Source organism: Molothrus ater, chromosome 6 (genome assembly GCF_012460135.2).
Source record: "Molothrus ater isolate BHLD 08-10-18 breed brown headed cowbird chromosome 6, BPBGC_Mater_1.1, whole genome shotgun sequence".
In the NCBI taxonomy this organism is placed as follows: domain Eukaryota; kingdom Metazoa; phylum Chordata; class Aves; order Passeriformes; family Icteridae; genus Molothrus; species Molothrus ater.
This window is the reverse complement of record NC_050483.2, coordinates 22,175,845-22,198,283: the sequence shown is the minus strand read 5'-3', so window position 1 is coordinate 22,198,283 and position 22,439 is coordinate 22,175,845. Positions and strand designations below refer to the sequence as shown.

The 22,439-nt window shown below is 49.3% G+C and overlaps 1 protein-coding gene across 1 annotated transcript in view; it reads left to right on the top strand.

The window, feature by feature from the left end:
• The first annotated feature begins 397 nt into the window (after nt 1-397).
• ALX4 (ALX homeobox 4) overlaps nt 398-22,439 on the top strand; it is a 37,360-nt gene continuing 15,318 nt past the window's right edge. The window contains exon 1 of the mRNA XM_036384609.1: nt 398-797. Coding sequence (XP_036240502.1) covers nt 398-797 — 400 coding nt within the window. The remainder of the gene's footprint in view (nt 798-22,439) is intronic.

Genomic DNA, 22,439 nt, shown 5'->3' with positions numbered 1-22,439 from the left:
ACTCACACACACCCCTTCCTAGGCCCCCTCCCCTCCACTGTCATCATCTACATATTAATTGGGGGAGAGGTCTCCCTCTCTCTCTTTTTTTTTTTTTTTTTTCCTATGTGGTGGGGGGGGAAAGCGCAGGGAAGAGCCTCTTTAGAATGTAGTTTGGAGGGAGACACGGAGGGCAAGCGTATGTGAGAGAGGGAGGGAGGGAAAGAAAAAGACCCCTTTTACTGTGCGAGAACTTAAGGGGGTTTGGAGATCTGGTCAGCTTTCACAAACATCTGAATCCTCTTAGAGCTCCCCGGCCCAGCTGTGAGTGTGTGTCTATGCGAGAGGGAGAGAGAAAGAGTGGCTCCTGGTGCCCCTCCAAGCGCATTAAGGACACTCGGGCCTTTTAATTTTAGGAATGAATGCTGATACTTGTGTTTCTTATTGTGATCCGGCTGCCATGGATTCCTACTACAACGCAGCCTCCCAGGACACAGAAGGCTCCTCGCCTTTTAGGGCATTTCAAGCAAGTGACAAGTTCAGCCCTACTTTCCTGGCCAGCAAAGGACAAGGCTTTGGTGACAGCAGCACTAAGTGCCGGAGCCGCTACAGCCAGCAGGAATGTCAGTCCCTGGATGGCAGCGTGCAGGCTCCCGGCTCCGCCGGCTCTCCGGCCTCCTTTAACAAATACCCTCCGCAGCAGCAGCAGCCGCCGCACCTCTATATGCAGCGAGGCCCCTGCAAAACCCCCCCGGACAGCAACATCAAGCTGCAAGAGAGCAGCGGCCACAACGGAGCCCTGCAGGTCCCCTGTTACGGTGAGTCCTTGGCGTGCGGCGGGGAAGCACTGCAGGCGGAAACGGAGAGAGACTCCCGGGCCTGGGAAGCACCTCCCGGGAATGTGGGGGGCGGCTGCCTGGCAGGACAAACCCTAGCGGGGTCAAGGAGACCTTGCCCGGCTCCGGCGCGCAGCCCCCTCTCGCCGCAGCGGGGGCCGCCGTGCCCCACGAGTATCCTCGTCCCCAGCCGGCTCTGGAGCCCGCGATGCCCGCGGGAAGCCGCCCTTCCCCCGGGTCCCGCTTCGCCGCGATCTTAGTCGTAGTTTCGGGTTGCGGGCGATGCGCTCCCGCAAAGAGTTAGCTCTTGTGCAATGCGGGGAACTCCGTGGAAACCGGGACAGAAAGAGAAAGAGCGGAGCGCCGGGCTGTGCAATGTATTCTCCGCGGGGACCGTTTTCCGCAGAAAGAATTTCTGGAAAATTTCGCCGAAATCATCATTTTTGCGGTAACGGCCTCTCCTGTCTCTCACTTTCCCCTCTAATTGCCGCTCCACTAATTGATTTCTGCCCGGCTGCAGATAACCCCCTCGCATCCCCTCCGTGGGTCATTAGCGGCAATTAAGACACTCCCTCGCGCTGGCGCTCGACAGTACAGCCGGGAACGGGGGCGCTTCTTATGTCGTTTCCGACCGTGGTTTTAAAAGGTTTTTTTCGGGAGGTTTCCGCTGTATCGGGGCAGTTAGGGAAAAGCAAAACAAACAAATAGCTCCCCCTTAAAACAAACAGAAAAATTCAACAATGAAACAAATAAACCCCCTAAGTTTTCCTTAGTAGAGGAGGTGGAAAGGAAAGCTCTTCCTTTCCCTCCCGGTGATCTCTCAGTGGGCAGAGGGGCTGTCCCGGCCTAGATTCAGAGCGCGTCTCCGCTGACGGGATCCCATTCTCGATGCATTAGTCCCAAAGGCGAGGACACCTATAGGACTGTGTCTCGAAGGAGACCCTAAGACGGACAATGACTACGGACTGGGAGCACAGAGGAGGTGGAAGAGGTCCGGGTCAGGCCAGCAATCCCACTTCTAGGTTACTTGCCGTCATTTGAGCACTCTTTGCTCTATTTACCCTTTCCCTCCATCTCTAGACTTAAAAGAGGGTAGAGGCCCCTCACTTACTTCTACCTGTCTCCCAAACCCCGGCTTGCCAGGTCGCCTTCAGGTGCCGTCCCTCGCCCCGGACTTGCAGCTGAGGTGTCCCCGGATCCAGCTCCACAGCCCCAGCTCCCCCACGCACAGGTGACTCCCCCCCTTCGCAGGAAAAGGACATTAGGTCCTCTCCATACAGCCGTGCCCGGGAGCCGCAGGCATAGCCCAGCTCCGCTGCGCCCGGACCCGCGCGGGTCCTTCCTGCTCCCGGTGGCACAGCCATCCTCCCGCGGGTGGGATCTCCTCACCGGGCCGCGCAGGGGCATGAGGGCTCTCTTTGAGGGCTGCTTGCACACATTTGCTGACCAGAGCTGACCCTCACTTACGCTCCCTCTCTTCCCCTGCCCTTTCCCCGTGAGCGGACAATCCCCACCAGCGTCAGGCCCGCTCCGCATCCGCGGAGGCCCTCTGGGACCAGCCCGGACTCCGCGGTTAAGGACACACGGTGGGACCGGGGAGACCTGTGGGGCTGAGGCCCTGTGCAGGAGATAACCGCTCCCCGCTCCTTCTGGGAATGGGGTCGCAGGTCAGTCCCCCATGCCTTCCCCGGCGCCCCGACATCCTCTCTCTGCTAACCGGTCTCTTGTTTTTGTAGGTTGCAAGGCCCAGGGCGCCGGCATAGCCTGTGATGACACATTACAATCCCCCAGTAGAATCACACGAGTTTATTGCCTTCCTAACACCGCCGGGGTTCCCCTGATTTATTTTCAAGCGAGGCTCGAGGTTCTCCTTCAGTGGGAGCCCGGCGGTGGCGGATGGCCCGGCCCGGCCCAGACCGCGCTCGTTGTGAGCCCCTTGTGATGTGGCTGGGGACGGTGGGCTGTAATGAGAGACACATGGTTCGGCAAGGATAATTAACAGCAATAGCGATAATAATAGTGCTTAATGGTTGAAGGGAGAGACTCGCTAATAACAGACAGATCGGGGTTTCGCAGAGCGACTGCAACATCCATAGGCGCCTCTCCGCCTTTTCCCAAACCGCGAGACCACCGCGCCCGGCGCAGGAGTTGTGCCCGAGGAACCCCCGCGAGGGCTGCAGGGACGGGGAAACCTCGGAGTCGGGGCAGATCCCCCCCGGCGCGGTGAGCCCGGGGGAAGAGAAAGCCGTGCTCGTTCTCCGCAGCGGGCACGGGCGCGGTCAGCAGCGCACACGCGGCGCTCACGGCGGTCAGGAGAGTTACCCGGAGAGGATCGCTCGGGAAGCCGGGGACAGGCGACTGTCCCACTGCTTCCCGCCGACACCCGCCGCAGCTTCGGTGCTTCGGCGCTGGTACTGCCGTGCGCCTTGTGCCGAGGTGAAGGAGCCGCTGGCTCCCCGCGTCCCCTGCTGTCCGGGCCTGAGCGGGATGCTGGAGTGGTGGGACGCCGTGACTGTAAACCCCTCGATTTTAAACACAACAAAATCCCAAAATAAGAGGATACAAACCCCAACCAAGCAAAACAGAAACCGAGGCCAGCCAGCAGGCAGGCTCTCCTGCCAGGCGATACCCAGGCGGCCGGCTCCCCCCGCGCCCATCGGCGCCGTGGGCCCTTCGCCCGGGCCGGTCCCCTCCTGGGGGTGCTGCTCCCCGCACGGCGGCCCTGTAGCCCTCGCCTTTCCCCTGGTGGCTGTGGAGGCCCGGGAGAGCCCGGAGCCGAGCAGGCGGGGGCCGGGCCGGCGGGGCACGGCGGGCATGGCACACACCCGGCTTGCTGGAGGGACAGGGTGTCCCCTCCTTTTTTTAGTTGTATAATTTCATTTTATTTCTTTAATAAACAAGTCTTTTTGAGTTATAAAAAGCCCGAGCCTACCATCTATTGCCCTCGGCTTCTATTTCTAGATCTAAGACCTTCCACTGCGTTGTACGGATAAATATAGGCCAGGGAGAGCTGCGGCCGTAAATACACGGAGGACACGGACGGCAATCGTCGGAGCGCTTCCAGCCCGGCTTCTGGCAGGGACAGCGGCACCGGCGGCCCTGGCTCTCGGCCGGGCTCCCCGCGGCCCCCTCGCAGTGGCGGCTGCCAGCCTGTCCCTATGGGGTTCCCGGCACGGCTCCTTCTGTGCCTACCCGGGGCCCGCTGCCCCTGCCCTGCGACGGGTCAGCAGCCTCGCCCTGCTTACCCCGCGTTCCCTGCCTCCAGCAGGGGTACGGGTTGTTCCACAAACCGGCATGGGCAGTGAAAGCAGAATTCTTAAAAAAAAGTCACAGAATGGGAGAATCTTCAAGGTTGGAAGAGACCTTCAATATCATCTAGTCTTGAGAACAGGTTATATATCTTGGCTTAGGAGGGGAAAAAGCTTTTGGATGATTTATGTGCTGTAGTAATCTGACTTGCTATTTCTACTGCGTGGAGCTGAAGTAAGTTATATTTCTTGAAACATATGTATTCACATACCCCTATACACACAGAAATGTATACGTATATTGCTGTCTAGAAATTCCGGCTGGAACAAAATCCTTTCGGGAGTGAAGGCCAACGTGATGGGGATGTTTGCTCAAAGGAAACAGGAGAAAGGAAACGGCTTTCTCTAACAGGGGAAATTCTTTAAGTACCCCGTTATGCAAATAACGACCACTTTTTTATTTAGCTAGCAAATAAAAAGTGCGGCCGTAAGTGCGTTATTATTAGAAGTACAGAAAGCCACTGCTGTAGGAATCGGAGGCTCGCCGCACGCTTTTTAAATTGACACTTTTAATGGTTTTCTCCCCCTCCTCGTTCCCCGATGTAACGTAAGCTGCAGGCACGGCAGGAACGAGCTCGCTGGCGGTCCCTCTCCGCCTCCCGCGAGAGACCGACCGCTCGCTGCCGGGCGCTCGGGGCTCCCCGCGGCGCCGCACGGAGCCCCCGCCGGCGTTCAAGGGCTCTGCGGAGCTCGCCGCCCGCCGCGGAGGGCCCCCTTCCCCCGGCTTCCGCCACAGCCGCACGCCCAGGGAGGAACGGGGGCCGTGTGCTCCCCTTGGGGCTCCCCCACCTCGGGCGATGCCGTGTCCCCGCACCGGCATCGGGCCGCCCTGCCAAGGATCTCGGCAGGAGCGGCTCTGCCAGGAGGGGGATGGCGGTCCCTGCCCCTCGCCCGCCGAGAGCCCGGGGTGCAGGGGCTTGGGGAGGGGTGTCCCTAAATGCCGCGGCCCTTCGGTCCTGCCTCCCCTTCCCTCTCCCCGCGGCTTTGATCTCGGCTCCCGGCTCGGGCGGGAGGCGGGCGGGGTGCGCGGCCTCCCCCGCAGCTCTCTCCGCCGGGGTGGGCAGATGCCGCTGCCCGGATTCCCGCGGGGAGCAACACGGGACTATAAAGGGGAGAGGTGCGCGGGAGGCAGGCGCGAGTGGGGAAGCGGGGCAAGGGGACAAGGGGAGACGTGATCCAAGCTGGCATCAGGGAGCAGGAGCCGGCCAGCGGAGCCAGGAGGGCGGGAGGCGAGGCGAGCTTCAGGGAGCAGGGCGGCAGAGCCGGCCCTTCCCTGCTGCTGATGTGGGACCGGCTGCACGGCGAGGCTCGGCCGCCGGCTCCCGGCGTGCTGCTGACGCCGCCCTGGCAATAGCCCTCTCTTTTCCACAATAGGGCCACCAGATCTGCCATTCAAGGGTTCCGGCACCCTCCCAGGGAGGGGAGGGAGCTCTCGCCAGGAGTTTGGCTAAGCCTCTGTTTGAACAGACACTCGGAGGTGCGGGATCTCCTCCGCGGAAACCTGCGGGATTTCCTCAGGGAGCCAGACGCGAAGGTAGGGCTCACGTTCCTTACCCCTAGGGCCGCGCAGGAAGGTTTATTCGCGGCTCTTTCCAAAAGGTGTTTTGCGCTTCTCTTGAATTGGACGGTAGAATTGGTAGATCTGGCTGGAGGCTTTTACAGGATTCCTGACCCGAGCTGTTTATAACGCTCATGTGTCAAAGGACCGGGAGACTCCCTCCCCCTGTATCCCCGCCGCTCCCTCCTTGCAGGAAGATTTCTTTTCGCACTAGAGCTGTTTATTTTCGACTTGTCCGCTGCTGATTGGAATTAACTCCGCTTTAGCCCTACACTTCAGCAGCGCACGCCTGTAAACCCAGCAGGACTTTACCAGCAACAAGAAGGTGCGGAAAGAGAGAGAAAGAGTCTTAAAACTTTTACTAGTCTTAATTATTTTGAAAGAAACACAGAGCGAAGCAGACGAGAAAAGTACTGATGTAGAGAGAGATTTGGAGATGCTTATTTGAGTGCGTTTTTTTCCTAAGGGTTTGGTGTAGGAGTCCTATTAACAATATATGCTGATGCCAGATAGCGCAAATGAGCTCTGTGTGTGTTATCTGGAGCTGCAGGCTGTTTATTTTGTGCAGCCTTTTGAGTGTACATTCAGTGTGGTTGCATGACTAACTGGCTGGAGTGATTCACTGGCTGCTTTATGGGTGACTGCTCAAAACAAGTTGTGAATCAAAAGAGATTTCTTTGGCTGTGGTTTCTAACCTCCCAAGTTAAATGCACCCACGGTTTAAGGCGAGCGAATGTACAGACTTCAATCCCTCAGATCGTGAGGATATATTCATTTTCCAAGCCCTGCGTTCACAGCCATGATGAGTTTCCCTTGTAAGAGGGAGGTGATGTCTGAGAGGCTCAGAGCCAAGGTCTGCTGCTAAAGGACATCTCCAGACCTGTACATTTGGTCACCCTAGTTCCTGGCCTTTTAGCCAGTTTTTCTCCCTGGAGTCCTTAAGATGCTTTATTACTTGTTCAGGGCATTTTTGTAGTTTAGCAATTCTCAAGTTAAAAGTGTGAATATGTCTTGGGGCGGTAAGAAGTTTTTATTCTCATTTTACAGTTGGAAAAACTGACTCTTGGAATACCCGAGTGGCTTGTGCAAGGTGAAGCTGTGGCCACTCAGTGGCATCAGTGTGACCTTTTCAGGGCCGTGACTCAGGCAGAAAGAAGCACTCAGCCGGCTTGAGAAGGAGCCACTGCTGGAGTCAGAAACTCATGGAGTGGAGGTCCCATATGTGATTTTGTAGGGACTTTAACTTAGGTTTCTTGACAGCCATGTCCTTATTCTGTGCAAAAAGCTGTAAGCAATAAGTGCATTCTCATATCCTTGTATTTTTCGGTATGCAAAACAGGCTCAACCTGCCAATCCACGTTAATGGTCTAATCTTTAAAAAGTAACTCATCAGTGTAGGCAACCTAAACTGGCCAACACAAGATATGAATTATGCTTTTCAGAAGATGCTGAGCAATCCCTGCCCCAAAAGTCATATGTTTCTGAGGTACTACTCCTACACATCTGAAAAAAAAATCCCATCTCAATTGTTAATCATGTTGGAAAGCACAGGTCTAATATCTTTATGTAGATACATTTTCAAATGGAAAAAAGAGATAGTTGTGGATTAGGAGAAGCCTGAGTGGTAATGCAGCTGATATAGGACCCCTGTGACTTGAGAAACATTTACTAGGAGATGGATGGGAATATTTCATATTAATAAAATGTCAGAGCAATTTATCACAGTTACATGTGTCTCAGCAGCCTCAACTTGTAAAGGAAAGTTCATAAGTAAAGGAGGAAAGCTACTTACATATAATAAATAAATGATCTCTACTTTATTTTCTGTGTAAGTTCAGATGATTCAATGCTATTATACATACTGGTGAATCTGCTTGGCCATATTTTTCATTCATGCTTGTAAATCATCTTCATATTTTGACTGTCACATAAGTAGATACAATGTGAAAGAGCAATTGTGATCATCATGATAATTCTAAGGTCATTTTTTGGTCAAAGAGAGGGATCAATGAGAAATAGGGTAAATAGATGGAGAAGGAAGGAGAAGAGATGAATGAGGAGAGGCAGGGTAAGAAGAAGAAGAGAAGATATCCTGAATGGGAAATAAGCAGTGACAGACTCAGCATTATTATGGAAGGTGGTCTGCAACAGATTTTATGAACTATCTAAGTATGAACCCACCAGTATAAAATTCTTTATATCTCCCTTGAGAATATCTGTGATTCAACATTTTGTAGCTGCTGTCTTCTGGTCCCAGCAGGACTTAGTCATGACAAGTTGGAATATCATGAGCTATGGTCTCTCATCTGCACTGACTGAAGACTGTAGCATTATCCAACTCAGTACTAAATGTCTATTTAAGTCTGTTTGTATCTAATTTTTTTTTTAATGAAGATGCAGTTTAAGTGTTATCCTTTTTACACTTAGTCTTCTTATTGGAAACAGATGGTTGAATCAATATTGTTTCTAAATATATTATTTATTAGCAAGAACTAATAGGTTCATTATCTGTAAGGCAGTGGGTGAGCTAGTGGTGCAGCCTGAAAGCTAAGCTGGTTTACTCACCCACAGACTGTATGCTGCATGCTGAGCCTGGCTGCAAACTCTGTGGGACTTAACATAACAGCCACCTCTATTCAGTGGAACTCTGAAAAACAACCCTGCAAAACCAGAGGGCAGGGAGGGAGTCAACAGCATCAAGGCCCATCAGAGAAATGTTATCAATGGGGAATGAGAGTACAAATGCTTTGGGCAGACTGGTGTTGAGGGGAAATAAAATAAATTTGTAAGATCTCAATATAACTCCTATCTGATTGCTGTTCCCCATCTGGGCTCTAGGTGCAAGCACTGCTGCTTAAAAGAAATACCTTGTGTCACATCAGTTCCTCCCTTCAGTGGAAGCAATCCTCTTGGGACTTTGGATAGTGACTGATTGGTTCACTTGGGAGCTGTACATCAGTTTTAGGGTAGGATGCTGTTTCCAAAAAGGGAAATGGGGAACTGTATTTATTCTTTTGATGCAAGAGAGATCAGATAACAAAAGTGCTTGCAGATATCTAATCTACTCAGGAGCGGTGGGAAGTGAAAGAAATTTACACCAAAATTAAATCAAAGCAAACCAAAGTTGTACAGTATGCAAAGGGAAAGAGTGCAATATTGAGAATTTTCCCAGAAAGGGTCAAAAAAAATCAGAGAATGACTCTGTTCTGGAACAGTGCTCAGAGAGATCTGAAGCCCCATCTGCAAGACCACAACTCTGCAAGATGTTGAGAAATGTGTGTGACACAGGCCAGAAGTAGTTTTACAAAGCAGGGGAAACAGAAAAATATTGGTCAGCCCAAAACTTAATACGAGACCCATGCCACGGCAAGGTTTCTGAAAGAAAAGAAAAGCACTTCAAAAATTATATCACAGGCTCACAGGGGTACCAGTCTGCTGGGCATGGAACTGTTCTCAGGCTGTTGGGTCTGCCAGATGGGGATGGGTCACCTGAGAGACTGGTCCTTTCCAGTGTGTGTGCACAAGCCCACAGCATCAGGTTTTTCCTGCCCCAGAGATGCCACTCAAGAATTACTGCATGGGAGGCTGATGCATGTCCATTCCCACTGTGAGGCCAGCTGGAAAGGGGAATGGGCAGAGCCTTGCTCTGCAGAGCTTGTTCCCAGAGGGGAGTCTGAGGCCAAACAGTGGGGCAGGGTATGCCCTGGAGCCTGGGCCACAGTGCTCAGTTCATGAGGCAGGGAGACCTTCTGGAGCACCTTGAGGTTCTTTTCCAGCCTTCCCTGGGATGATGCATGCCCAGACCTCTTCCTGGAGTAGAGTCAGGAGCACAGCTGTGGCAAGGACCCATAGCTGAGAGCTGAGAAGCCCTGCACTATAGACATAACCTGGCTTATCAAGATTTGGTCTGAACCTTCATAAGCAGATTGGAGCCAGATATCACTCTGAGCTAGACAGGACATAGCCAAATGCTAGAAGGCAAGAGGAAGAAGAACCTACCCAAATTGGCAGACGACCTGCAGACATTTTGTGTTTCTCACATCTCCAGTGAGGACTTCCAAGATAAATAGCCGATGGACCAGACAGTTAGACAGAATGTGCAGAAGGCCAGAAACACTCCATGGAGCTTGTGGCAGAGCTTACATATTGCATTTCAGCTCTTGAACAGAAGTTGGAAAGCTGCTACTGGAAGAGAGGGAAGCTGGTTGCTTTATATAAGTATGAGCTCTTGTGCTAGAGAAATGAGTATTTCCATCCAGATCATACCACTTCAAGCTATTAGAAAGCTAAGTCCCTTCATAAGGGACTTATGAAGAATAGAAAGCAATAGGGTATTGGCTGCAACATCAAACATGAGCACAGCAACTCAGTTAACTGTGGCTCTGTTGGCGAGGGGAAATATCCACAGAGAGGGTTGTTATAAATACATGGCTGGTTAGGACAGAGCCTCATAAAAATCATAAAAATCATGAAAGGCCCAAAGTCAGCTCAGGAAAAGTAGGAACCTGTAGCTGTACATGCAGAGTTGAGTGATGCTGGTTTTAAGTTAGAGTTGAAGCTATAATAAAACTTATTTGTGCCTGGGTTTGGATATTTAGTTGGTACTCAGAGAACCCTGCTATTCCCTTGTGGCCTTTAATTAGTTTGGGTTTGTGGCTAGTTGTCCTGGAAATCCCCTTTTCCTTGGCCTGGGTGGTAAAAATTGGAGTTCTTGGTTGAACAACCCTTTTCTCATTGTTAACAGTCAACCTCAGAGGGTGGGCAATGGGAATAGTCAAGTAGCAGGAGAGGGGTTTATCACCTGTGTAATTTACAGGCACCACAGGTGCTCATTCAGGTGTGGAATTTAAAGATGAAATGTTGTATAGGAGATGGGAAAATAAAACAATGTACAACAAGCACTCTTGAGAGCTCATTATCACCAAAACAACTCAAAAAAGAGGTTCTAATGTTTTGCTGTGATGTCTTGAAGTTGTAAAGTCTTTAGTCATGCTGTGAGAGAACTGTTTATGAGGCAAATGCAGACAGATAATGGCAAATTACTACAAGGAGGTATGATGCTTTTCTTGCATGTATTGTATTTCTGAAGTGGGTCCTCAAAGATGGGGAGAAACCCTACTGCAGTTGGTCATGGAAACTAGAGAGGGAGATGATGGGACAGTCCAGCATGGGTCTGAGGGAAGGCAAGGGCTGAGGAAAGTGTCCTTGCTGGCAAAAAATGCATGCAGCTGACCAGACTGCTGGGATCCAGGAAATTGCTCAGCATAGCCAAGGGGGGAGATGAACTAAAACTGAGCATACACACCAATGGGGCTGGGACCTGGTCAGTCCTGAAAGCATCGGGGCTTTCAGCCTGTGGTGTGTTCCTTCAAAAACATGGCTCGTGAAAGAAAGAGGTTTGGGCAATCTGTTGGTGGTGCCTGCCTCTGTGGGCAGGCCCTGAGCTGTCTCTTTGAGCTTCTACACAGCTTTTTGGACCTCATCAGCTGTCCTGGTTAGAGAAGAAAGCCAGCAGGAGCTTTGCTGTGTGATACATTAACCAGAGGGTGCTTGTGTCTTACCATTACTAGATAATATCTGGGATGTGCCTTACAAGGCTCATTTTGGTTTCCACAGTGAATATCTGGAGGTGAAAATGGTTTTCATGTTAGCACAAGTCCATCAAATACTGTAGCATGGGTCTGCCATCCCCTGTGTAGAGCAGCCCTCCCTCAAGAGGCCGAGCCAGCAGGTACTGCACAGGCAGCCACGCAGAGCCTGTGGTACAGCTGGCATGTCCTGGTCAGGGGTGAGCCCTTCAACAGAAACCAATGGTGTTTTATAAAGAGGCTGTCATGAGCTCCAGGCTGCCAAGCTAAATTGAACCCAGAGCAAGGTGAGGAGAGGCATAACATGCACCCTGGGCAAACTCAGCCAGGAGCAAAGAAGCAGTGCTTCCCCAATGTCAAGGAAGGGAGCACAGAACTGTCAGCCTGTCTGGCCTTGCAGGGCACTGATCCTGCTCCTGGAGGCTCAGCTGAAGTCTTGCCAGGATTACAAAAGCTCCACATGCCCCTTGTGAGAAGAGAAAGCTACCCTGACAGTGAAAGGAGAGCAGCCAGGCATTTTCAGGCTGAAGCAGTTTCCATTGAACACAGCTGGGGGTGCCTGTGGGGTCGGAACAGCACTGACACAAGAGCACAGTCACCAAAGACTAGTTCTGCCAGTGCCTTGTTCAAAGGCTTCTTTTTTTTGGTGCAGATACCTCCCTCAGCAGGGCAGCAAGAAAAAACTGAGACTACATCCTTTTTTACCTCCTTCTTCCACAGTGTGCAGGAATGAAAACTCTCCTGTTTCATCCATAGATGTAAGTTTGCAAGAGCAGAGTTCATGGCACTAAGAGGGAGTGTTCCTCAAAAAGGCTCCTGGTGTCAAACAAGGTGCGATGAAAAAAATCAAACCCTCGCTTGGCAGCCTTGTCTGCTTTTTGACTCTTTTCAGATGAATGAGACAAAAGCTCTCTGGTCATGGTGGGAAAGCTTGGAATTTAAAGATGAAATGGTTTATAGGAGATGGGAAAATAAACCAATGTACGACAAGCACTCGTGGGAGCTCATTATCACCAAAACAGTCAAAAAAGAGGTTCTGATGTTTGCTGTGATGTCTTGAAGTTGTAAAGTCATTAGTTAAGCCATGAGAGAGCCAGTTTTGAGGCAAATGCAGACAGATAATGGCAAATTACTACAAGGAGGTGTGATGCTATTCTTGCATGTCTTGTATTTCTGAAGTGGTCCCCAAAGATGGGGAGAAGCCATGCAGAGCAGTGTCTCCTGGGGACCTTACTGCTATTCATTGTTGTTGATGTTGTTGGGCCTTTGCCTGAGACAGAATCTGCCAGACAATATTTGTTGGTAGCTATGGATTTCTTTAGAAAATGACCTGAAGTTTACCCAAAAAGGAACCAAGAGTCTATGATAGCACCCAAGCTTCTAAGGGCTGAATTTTTCACCATATTTGGGGACCAAGACACAAAGAGCATGGAACAAGGCAGAGGCTTTGATGCCAAAGTATTTCGACAGGTTTGTCAGATGCTAGTAAAGGCAATAGGAGGTATCCAGCATCCAAAGATAGTAGGGAGGAGAAGCTTGGCTGGTGCTGAGAGAAGGCATTGAGCCAATTGTGTGCCACCCGGCCTGAGATGCCTCCAATTACACTCCCTGCTCTCCCTGTGCTGCTCCTCAAGGCTTGGGTACCTGCCCTGTGTCAGCATCTGAGAGACTTAAATGTGTTTTGCACAGCACCAAAACCCCATGAGTGTGCAACTGAATCACACCCCAGACACTCCACAAGAGAGTGACAAAAGGACCAGGACTGATCCAGGCCTTTGTCTATTCTGTCGGGTTTTAATGACTTTCAGAGTAAAGGGAAAGCGCTGTCTGACCCCAGCTGTCCTTTTCAGACATTAGCCAGCAAACATAGCACAGTCTTCATGAGAAATTCCTAAATCTAGACTTTGTAAGTCTGGCCTATCTGGACTCTGCAAAAATCAAGTGGAACAGCCTAGGTTTTTCTGGAGAAAATCTGATGCAAATATTGCCTCAGGCAATGTGAATGTTCTCTGATGTATGCTTTTGTGTGTAAATCTGGCTGATTGCACCTCCCACAGAGATGGAGATATTAGGAGCCTGCAGCAGATAAACCATGGTCTGTAGCACTGACCACATACATGCATTAACACGTAAGAGGCCACTGGGTCCTGGCCAAGGAGAAGTTATGAGGGTAACTGAGTGGGTCCTGAAAACCAAGAATACAGCCAAGGGTGTTAAGTCTGGTTGAAATTAGTTCCCCACTGGGGAAAAACAGGGAATGGCCTCATTTAGCCCACAGATTTCATTAAAACCAAGAACTTTGCTGAGAACTCCTCCTCAGAATTTCAAAAGAAAAGGGAGCAGCAGCTGAAAGCCTGTGGTGGCATCTCAGTGGGAGCAAAGTCAATCCAAGCTCTCTGAAAATGTCCCAGTAGGAAAACGTGATTTGAGTGTGTAAATAGCTACAGTGGTTGCTCTGGCATTTCCTCCCTGTATGCCTGGCATGAAGTAGGTCCATGGGTCTGTGTTCTTCTGGAAGGAGGCTGAGCAGGGCATGTTTTTGCAGGTATGCCTGACAGTGGTGAGCAAAGCAGTTCCCTTTTGTTCAGTCCTGTGCCAGGAGTATTAACTGGTGGTGTGAGCATGGGCCCTGAGGACTGCCCAAAGCACATCCCAGAGCATGCCTGGCCCAGGTGGCAGGGGAAAGCAGGGGAGCTGGCAGCATGACAGTCATAGCAGTGTATCACCATGGTAGAGGTGACCTGCTCCTCACCCTATGGTGTCCTGCCCAAAGGGATGTCAGACCACCCCTTTTCCAGGCAGGCAGTCCTGCTTCACAGCCTTCAGCTCTCCTGGGGCAAAAACCATTAAACAAAAAGAGGGTACACAGCCTTCCAGACTCTCCCTGCCTGGTAATAATCTATGAAGGTTCCTACTGTAACATCCAAACACCACAGTCCATCAGTTGACAGGAGACAAAGTAACCTTTCATTTTCTGTTTGTCAGATCATGTTCTTGACAAAGTTAAAAACTCATGTCATGTAGTCCACAGTGCACCACAGTTTGAAGCAAATTTGACTGTATAGCAGTTTATAAGCCTCAGCTTCATAAACTCTAGGAGGTGTCAGTGGGAAGAACAATGTGGTTTAAGACAAGTCAGGAAGTTTCTTTGGAAAACAGAGGACAGAAGCAGCAAATACTCAGAGGGTCCCTGATGCCAGGCAAATCTCTCATTACCAGCAGGCACAGCCCAGGGCTGTGCTCCCTTCTTTGGGATGGAGAGTTTCCTCTAGCACTAAAACCTTAGCTCTAAAACCCTGGCTTCTTGGAAGCTACATACCCATAACTATGTTCACTGAGGGGATTTTGGAGTTTGGAGTCCTATTATTTACATCCAACTGTATATTTTCTCCTGAGAGCCCTATAAACCAAATGAATTGCAGAAGAAATCACACATTCCCACACAGGCGTGTTTGCTCCTCATGAATCCAAAAATTCATGACCCAAATGTACTGTGAGATAGTAAATCTGAGAAGGCAGTGTGTGGGAAGCCTAGCCTGAGATGAGAAGGAAGGAGAAAGCACCCCACTGCAGCCCCCAGCATCTTTCCATGCAAGCACCCTGAGCCCATTAGCTGGAGATGCTTTGGGGAAACAGAGGCCAGCTGGTGCCCAGTGGCTCCACTAATTCCAGGAGCCCTCAGACACTGGAAACTGAAGTTTTTATCTGTTCTTCCTAAATTTCAACCTTTCCAGACCCTTGCAGACAGGCTTGCTTCTGAAGAGAAAAGGAAAAGAGCTGGTGAAAAGGGATCTTGCTCTCATCTAGGAAACTGAAAGAGCACATACCTTTCCAACCAGTGCTTTCCAGGTGTATTGATTCCAGCCCATGTTTTCTGATTGTGTATTTTATTTTCCTCTCTAGGCCATCCTGTCTGCAGTCACTCTTTCCATCTGCTTTTAAGGCCTCCTGCTGCTTCCCACCCTGCTAGAAAAGGCAGCTTCTAAGCACTGAAGCTCTGCTTGTGGCACTGGCATCATGATGTCTCTAGGCAGAGACTTTCTGAGTTGTGGTCCATGTCAGCACACAGCCACCTTTATGGAGATGAGGTATCTCCCAAAATAAGGCTCCCCTAAGGAAGTATTTTGGGAGATAGGGAGCAGGAGGGATGAACACCCCGTGTGTTTTATTTGCAAATTGTGAGCAAGATATGAGTTTTTGAGGTCTGTCTGGGACACAGGATTGTTGTTGGGATGATGATTGTGAGTAATCTTTGGTCAGCAGATTGTGTGTGTGTGGGTGAACTGGTGCAAGGAGCAGGCAGCTGGAAGGGCTTCTGTGGTGGTGAGTGGAAGATGGACACAAAGAATGAGACCTTGTTCCCTGATTGGATGAGCACCTCCGGCAGAAGCAGGTTTCTGGGACAAATATTTCTTTTCACAAGTTCCTAAAGACAATTTCTGTAAATGTTTGCTAATGTTTACTTCACATTTGTAGTCACTCATGTCAGTATGATCCTGTTCTGGAATGCTAACTGGAAGCAAACACAAAAGTGGGCATGAACTCAGCTGTCTAATTTAGGCTGATTTTCATGGTCATTATCCTTCATGTAATCATCCAGTTTGGTTGAGAACTAGTGGTGCTCCAGGAGTTCCTCTCCTTCCAAGAGTCATGATTTTTTTGTTTTCTGTTAGGAAAATGTGTTACCAGAGTCACTGTTGTTTGTGTCTACTGCCTGACACTTCATACCACAATCCTGCATCCAGTTTCTTCCAACTTAATCAAAATTTAACAATCTTGCCTGAAAGCTCCCACAGCAGTTGTTTGCCTCTGGCTGTTTTTATAATACTTTTTTTTTTAAGTTCTTCGAATCAGTTAAGACATTTCCAAGAATGTAAATAAAACTAAGCACATTTTTGTTTTCTCCATGTCAGGAAAAATCCAATGATGACTTTTTTCATAAGTTCTGCTGCACTGTGCTGTGGAGCAAGATCATCATATTTACAGTGGAGCTGGGCTTTGGGTAGGAAATGTGCTTTGTGCCTTTCCTCTGAAAGATTATCCAGCAACTAGCCACAAGGAGTTGTGGTTTGAACTGTCTCAGTAGTGACACCTTTGATTTTCACACCTAAAGACACTGCAGATTTCTCATGTTTTAGGAAGTGTTTTCAGCCAGGTCTGAACTACTCTTATTGCAGTGGCCATTTACCCCGGTAGGTGGTCCAGCCTTGCTTGGACCCAGGCAATGAAGGGGAGCAAATGCTGGGATAAGAATAAGGAATTTTGATGTGGCAGAAACTTGTTCTGAAGGAGTGTGCTGGATTGAATGGGGGTTTAGATCTACTTGGCCAGGATGCAAAGGTATTGCATGATTCAGGGCATTTGAGAGGCACAGGACCTTCACCTCCAGACTGCAAAAATATTAGACAGTGCTAAGTACTTTTTAAAACTCAGGCTTAGATAGTGTGTGTGTGTTGTGTGCTCTGTCTCACTTTGCCATCCACACAACACAAGAAATAGCAGTGCCTCACCTCACGGGGCTTGCTGTGACTCAGGCATCGCTGTGGGACTCCCTGGCACAGTTCTGTGGATGCTGTGGGGAGCCCAGATGACACTGCTGAACAGGGTGTGGGTGCCAGGCAGTAAATAATGATCACCTGCCAACACTGGATGATGATGAGAAAACAGAGAAGTGTTTACCATAGAGAGGGGTGCAGTGTTTGTGATCCAAAGACCCAGAAAGCAAGAAGTATTTAGCTGGAGAGTATGTGCAGGATGGGCAGTCACTGTGAGGATGCAGCTCACCAGGCACAGACTGGGAAAATAACCGACTCTCGGAGATGGAGTAGAAAGTAAAGGTCAAATGCTCTTGGCTCATGCAAACCTACTTCTGGGTTTTTTTGGTTGTTTTGTTTTTTTTTTTTTTAATTTCATTTTTCCCCCCTGGTGACAATTATATGTGTTGCAAGGTGAAGTAGTTCTCAAGTGAAATGAAATCCCTTTCTCTGACCTCAGAGTGCATAGCTCTCTGAATTACTTGACAAGCACAGTTTACCCTTTGAGCAATTCATGACTCCCCTTTCACAAGTGAGAGCACACTTTTGTGGATGTTTTCCTTGCTCAGTACTACTTAATGGATTTTTTTCCCTAATAACTGTCATTTGATCTGCATCTTGGGTTCAATCCCATATGGGCCATTCATGTCAGACTTGGACTCAATGATCCTTGTGGGTCCCTTCTTATCAGAATAATCTGTGAGTCTGTGAATGTTGCTATTCTCAGCTCAAAATTAAAAATGTAAGTTGCTGATTGTGAATACTATTTGTTGTTCATTTACTAGAGGAATCTTAGGCACATCCGTTCCGTTTCCTCTTGGTGCCTCATTATCAATAAACCTTTGCCACACTGCTTCTGTAAATCATTTTCATCCTTTTCCTTTGGGAACCATGTGTTTGGGCTCTTGCACAAGTGTCTCATGAGAGTAATTGGTCAAGTCATGGAGTATCAATTTTACTCCTTGATGAATTTTCAAAACTTCATTAAAAGGGTATTATTGAACAACACATAAGTATTTTTTTGGATGAGGAAAGAATTGCACTTAAACCATGACGCAAGCAGGGTTTCGCAGAATTTTACCAAGCACAGTGGCTTGTGTCAGCTATTGGAATAATTCAAAATAATTCACTTAGATTATCCTGACTCTATAGTAAACATATACCTTCTCTCTTCCAGGTTATGAAGGATGTGGAGCTAGAGCCCCAGAGAAGTCCTAAGCTGGTATATATGTTTCAGAGCTTATGGCAAATGAAGGAGAGTTTCAAATACTTTTTCCCTACTCCTCACAGCCCCAGCAGAAAAAAACTGTGAGATGCAAGGGCATAGCACTCACAACTAATGGTGGTCTCCCATCAGATGCTGCAGCGGTGTTGGCAGCTCATGGCAAACACCAGTGGTGGACACAGACCCAGAGCCAGACTGAGGCAGGGGAGAATTGTTTGCTGCAGAGGCTGGAGGGAACCTACAGAGGCCAAGGGTTTATTAAACTTCAGTTTGACTGGAGCTGAAATATGTGCCTCTAGAGCAGGGCAGCAGAGGTTCACAGAGTCCTTTCTGCAGACATTTTATGACAGTCTTTGGGGATACATATAAGAAGACCAGGGCATTCTGAGTAATTTAAAAAAATATTTGTTTAGACTGTGTCAGGGTCAACTGGAGTTTCCAAGCAAGCCAGTCTTAGATGGATTTTTCTGTCTTTGCCCTTTCTCCTCAGCCATGGTGTAGACACACTGTGGTTCATGGCCAGGCCACGCAGTGCAGCCATGTCTCCTCAACACCTCAAAACAACTCTCAAGCTCAGAGAGACCTTGATGTCATTGTGTACCCTCTGCACTGCATGTGGGCTCATGGAGACCAGGGACGAGAGTCCCTGGTACCAGTCATTGCTGCTGCCACCTTCAGACCATGTCAGGAGTCTGGGCTTTCCCACCCCAATTGGCATCAGCATCTCCTCTGCAGGAAACACCTGTGGGGCTGCAGTACTGTCCCCACCTCATGATGAGGGTGTAAAGGTCAGGGGAAACAACTTGCTGCTCTCAGGTACTTTTTTTGGATCGGTTATTGTGTCTTGCTGTTGGTTATTGTGTCTTGCTTCTTGGCTGGCAAGTTCCCAATTTGACTGTGCTGCTTCTTGCTTCACTTTGGGATTTTGCTGCCCTACTACTCTCTGCCAGTAAAAGCTGATGCCAGTCTGTTGCCCAGGCCCAGTGATGGTGAATTAGTGGGTTTGGTAGCCAGAAACCTCATTTCTTTCTGGAATGCTTCTAAAAGCCTAGTGCTCATAGGAATTTTCCTAGACCTGGCTAGCCTTGAGTTTTGCAATGTGCAGTTGAAATGGAATTAAATTATAGATGTTCTTCCAAGAACAGGCAGGTTTGGGGAGGGCTGAAGTTTTTTTTTCCTTGTCTGGGCCTTTCTTTACTAATCAGCTGCATAAAACTAAAGAACAACAGAACTGCTTTGCTAAGAAATCTTGCCCAAGCTTTGTCTCAGTGTTTAAACTCAACCCTTTCTGTGGTTCTGTGAGGTTCAGCCAACTTTGGTTGTTTTCTGCTTTTACTCCAGCTTTCTATCACTCCTGCTTTCCAGTTTCCAAGTGTAATTGGTAGCACTCAAATCCCCGAGTTGTGTTGTACTTGGGTTCCAATGGGTTGCCACAGCACCTCATCCAGACTCAGCAGTCCCCAGGTCTTCTCCGTGGGAGCACCTGAGGGCCCAAACTCAGAAGCACAAAGAGCATCATGGGAGCAGTGTTGGGAAGATTTGTTTGGGCTTTCCTGACTGCCCATCTGAAGTACATAACACTGCACTTTAGCACAAGGGTAGTCCAGGGACACACATGTGCTGCAGTGCCTTGCTGGACTAGGGCCACAGGCTGGCTGCTTCAGCCTGACAGAGCCTGCTGGACCCTGCCCTGGCCAGGGCCCACAAGCCACTGAAGTTCATCTGTCATTAATCTGAATCAGGACTTCATAATGCAGATGCAGCTGAGCTCTTGCCCATCCCATTACAAAATGGCCCTGACCTCCCTCCCACTGCCCCTCTTCCCAGTCAGCAATTTTCAGGTTGCAGGTCTGGCCCTGCTACCAGCAGCACAAAACAGACCACTAGAAGTCACCTCTGGGAGGCAGCTAAACTTCAGCAATGCTTGGCTGTCTCTGCTGCAGAGAGATTGCTTTTGCAAAGCAGACAGACAGAAGAATGCAGAGAGAGGCAGACAGACCAACCAACCCAATGACGTGAACAGCGTCCAGGCAGGCACCGACCCACAGGATGGGGTGAATCACTCTGCAAGCTGGCAGCAGGGAATTAAACTGTGCCATAGCCAGACATCAGAGCAAGGATCATCTCCCTTCAGGCAGCTTTGTCTCCCCAGCCTTCCTCACCAGCAGGAAACAGAATCCTCCACTCCCTCCATGACTAGATGGCTGATTTTTGCCCTCTGTGACAGGTGATGGCCGGTGGGGTCTCACTTGGTGTGTGGGTAGCATGGAAGGCAACACACACATTGAAGTGTGGAAGGTTGCATGACTGCCTCATACCTCCCTCTCACCCTGTCAGAGCAGAGGTCCTGCTCATCCAGCACACAGCCTGGGGTGGAAATTGTAGGGAAAATGTGCAAGGCATATTGTGGGGAAGAGAGAGGCACCGAGTGGTTGCAGCAGAAACCTCTGGAGAAGATGACAGCTTGTGGAAAAGAGCCCCCTTTTCTCTTGCAGTGCTCAGGGGAGAGATCTTTTCAGATCCTTGCAGTGGCCAAACGACATGGGTAAGGTTAAGATGAATACATAAATCTGCATCTGATGGCAACTCTTACGCTCTTCCTTTCAGAGCGAGAGCTTAGCCCTAAACCCTGCATCGACCTCAGCTGTCACTCACATGTGGACAGCACTTGGTGCTACTGCAGGCACAGAGTGGCACTGACTGCTGTCAGCCCCAGAGCTCCACAGCTTTCCCTCTCCCTGCTGCAGGTGCAGGGCCTGACTTCACAGGGCCCCAGCACAGGAAGGGAGCTGAATCCCAGCTGCCTTAGATGCTACTGTCACTAACTCAGCTGGAGATAGCAGCCAAGCAGAGGAGCAGCAACCTTGCTGGATCTAGATTTTTCTAAAAACAACACAACAGAGGGATAACTGAATGATCCCAAAGACCTGGTGGATTGGGCAGACATTGCTCCAGATGCTGACAGCCAATAAGGATGTCCCAGGAGGAGAACTCAGCTCAGACAGGAGCAGAACAGAGTTCCCACACTGGGACAGAGCATCGAGGTGTGCAAAACCCTACAGTGCCTGTCTGTGGAGAACATAAGTCTTCAGCAAACAGCACTGAGGACCTGTCTGTTCTGTGTGTAGGTATGTGTCTATGACTGAGATGACACCATTCAATACTGTGTCCAATATTAGGGAGGCTGATTTTTTTTCTTAATGAAATCACATATTTCATCCATTCAGCTCTGAGCTAAGTCTTCAGAGTAGTTAGGTGCTTACATCTGGTTCTGAGTAGCTTAGGAAAAACCAAGACCCTCAGATGATCACTGTCATGGCAAGGCATGCAGGACTGCTTGGGAAGGAGGAAACTACTTATCCAAAAGGTATCAAAACCAGAGCCAAGAGGAAACTGAAAGACCTTTCAAGCCCCCTTCTCGTAGCTGTCTGCCTTGTCCATCTTCTCTGGCTGGTACTCACTGGGGATATATCAGTTCAGAGGTTCTAGATGGCTTTTGGTTAACATGCACTGCTTTAGGCAGAGACCCAAGTAGGATGGAGCAGAAATCCACCATTTTTTCCTAGCTGTTTGTGACATGCCAGTGGGACATGTGGGAAATGAGACATTTTAAAATGCATTAGCTGACCCATACTTGTCTGTCATACTTTCAAACTTTGCACATGGCCTGGCATGCTGCAAACCTGTAGCTGATCACCCCCATTCAATGGAGCAGTTTCATTTCCTCTCCATGGAGGCAATGGCAGTACATTTTCTTGCTCTTTCCTTATATCATGTTCTGGGAGCCAGAAAGTCAACTGCAATTGCAGCAGGTTGCTAGAAGCATTTTTGTGCCTTCAAAATTTGCTAGTCAGCACTTTCCTGCTTTTCAGATGGATGTGCCACATGAAAAAGGACTTGGGGAATGAGCTGTGCCTTTTTCTCTAGCCACAGCTTCTACGCAGAGTTTTCAGAATTGATTTGTTTATGTAAAAGCCAGTTTTGTTAGCGTCCTTTAAAAAACATGAAAGAGGAGCAAGCAGCACATGTTGCATTTGTACAGACAATGCTGAGCTCTCCCCAAGTAGCCACAGGGTGTGTGAATCCAGCTAATCAGGCAATAAAGCAACACATGCCCTCAAAAACAGATGTTTGTATTGGGGAAAAAAAAAATTAGTTCAGAATAAAAGTGAGAGGAACAGCAATTTTCCCAAGTAAATATTGCATATTCCCGAGGCTTGCTGTGCTGTAAACTTCTCAGCAGCACTAGAGCTAATGTTTATCAAGCTGTCTGTCCCCAGACTCATACTGTGATTTAGTCCAGGACAACTAGCCAGCCAGGAACAAGAGGGCTTAAGTGCAGCCAGGGATGAGGTAAATTTGAGTCCCACAGAAACATCTCCCAGACATACAGTGGAGGTAGAGCCAAAGT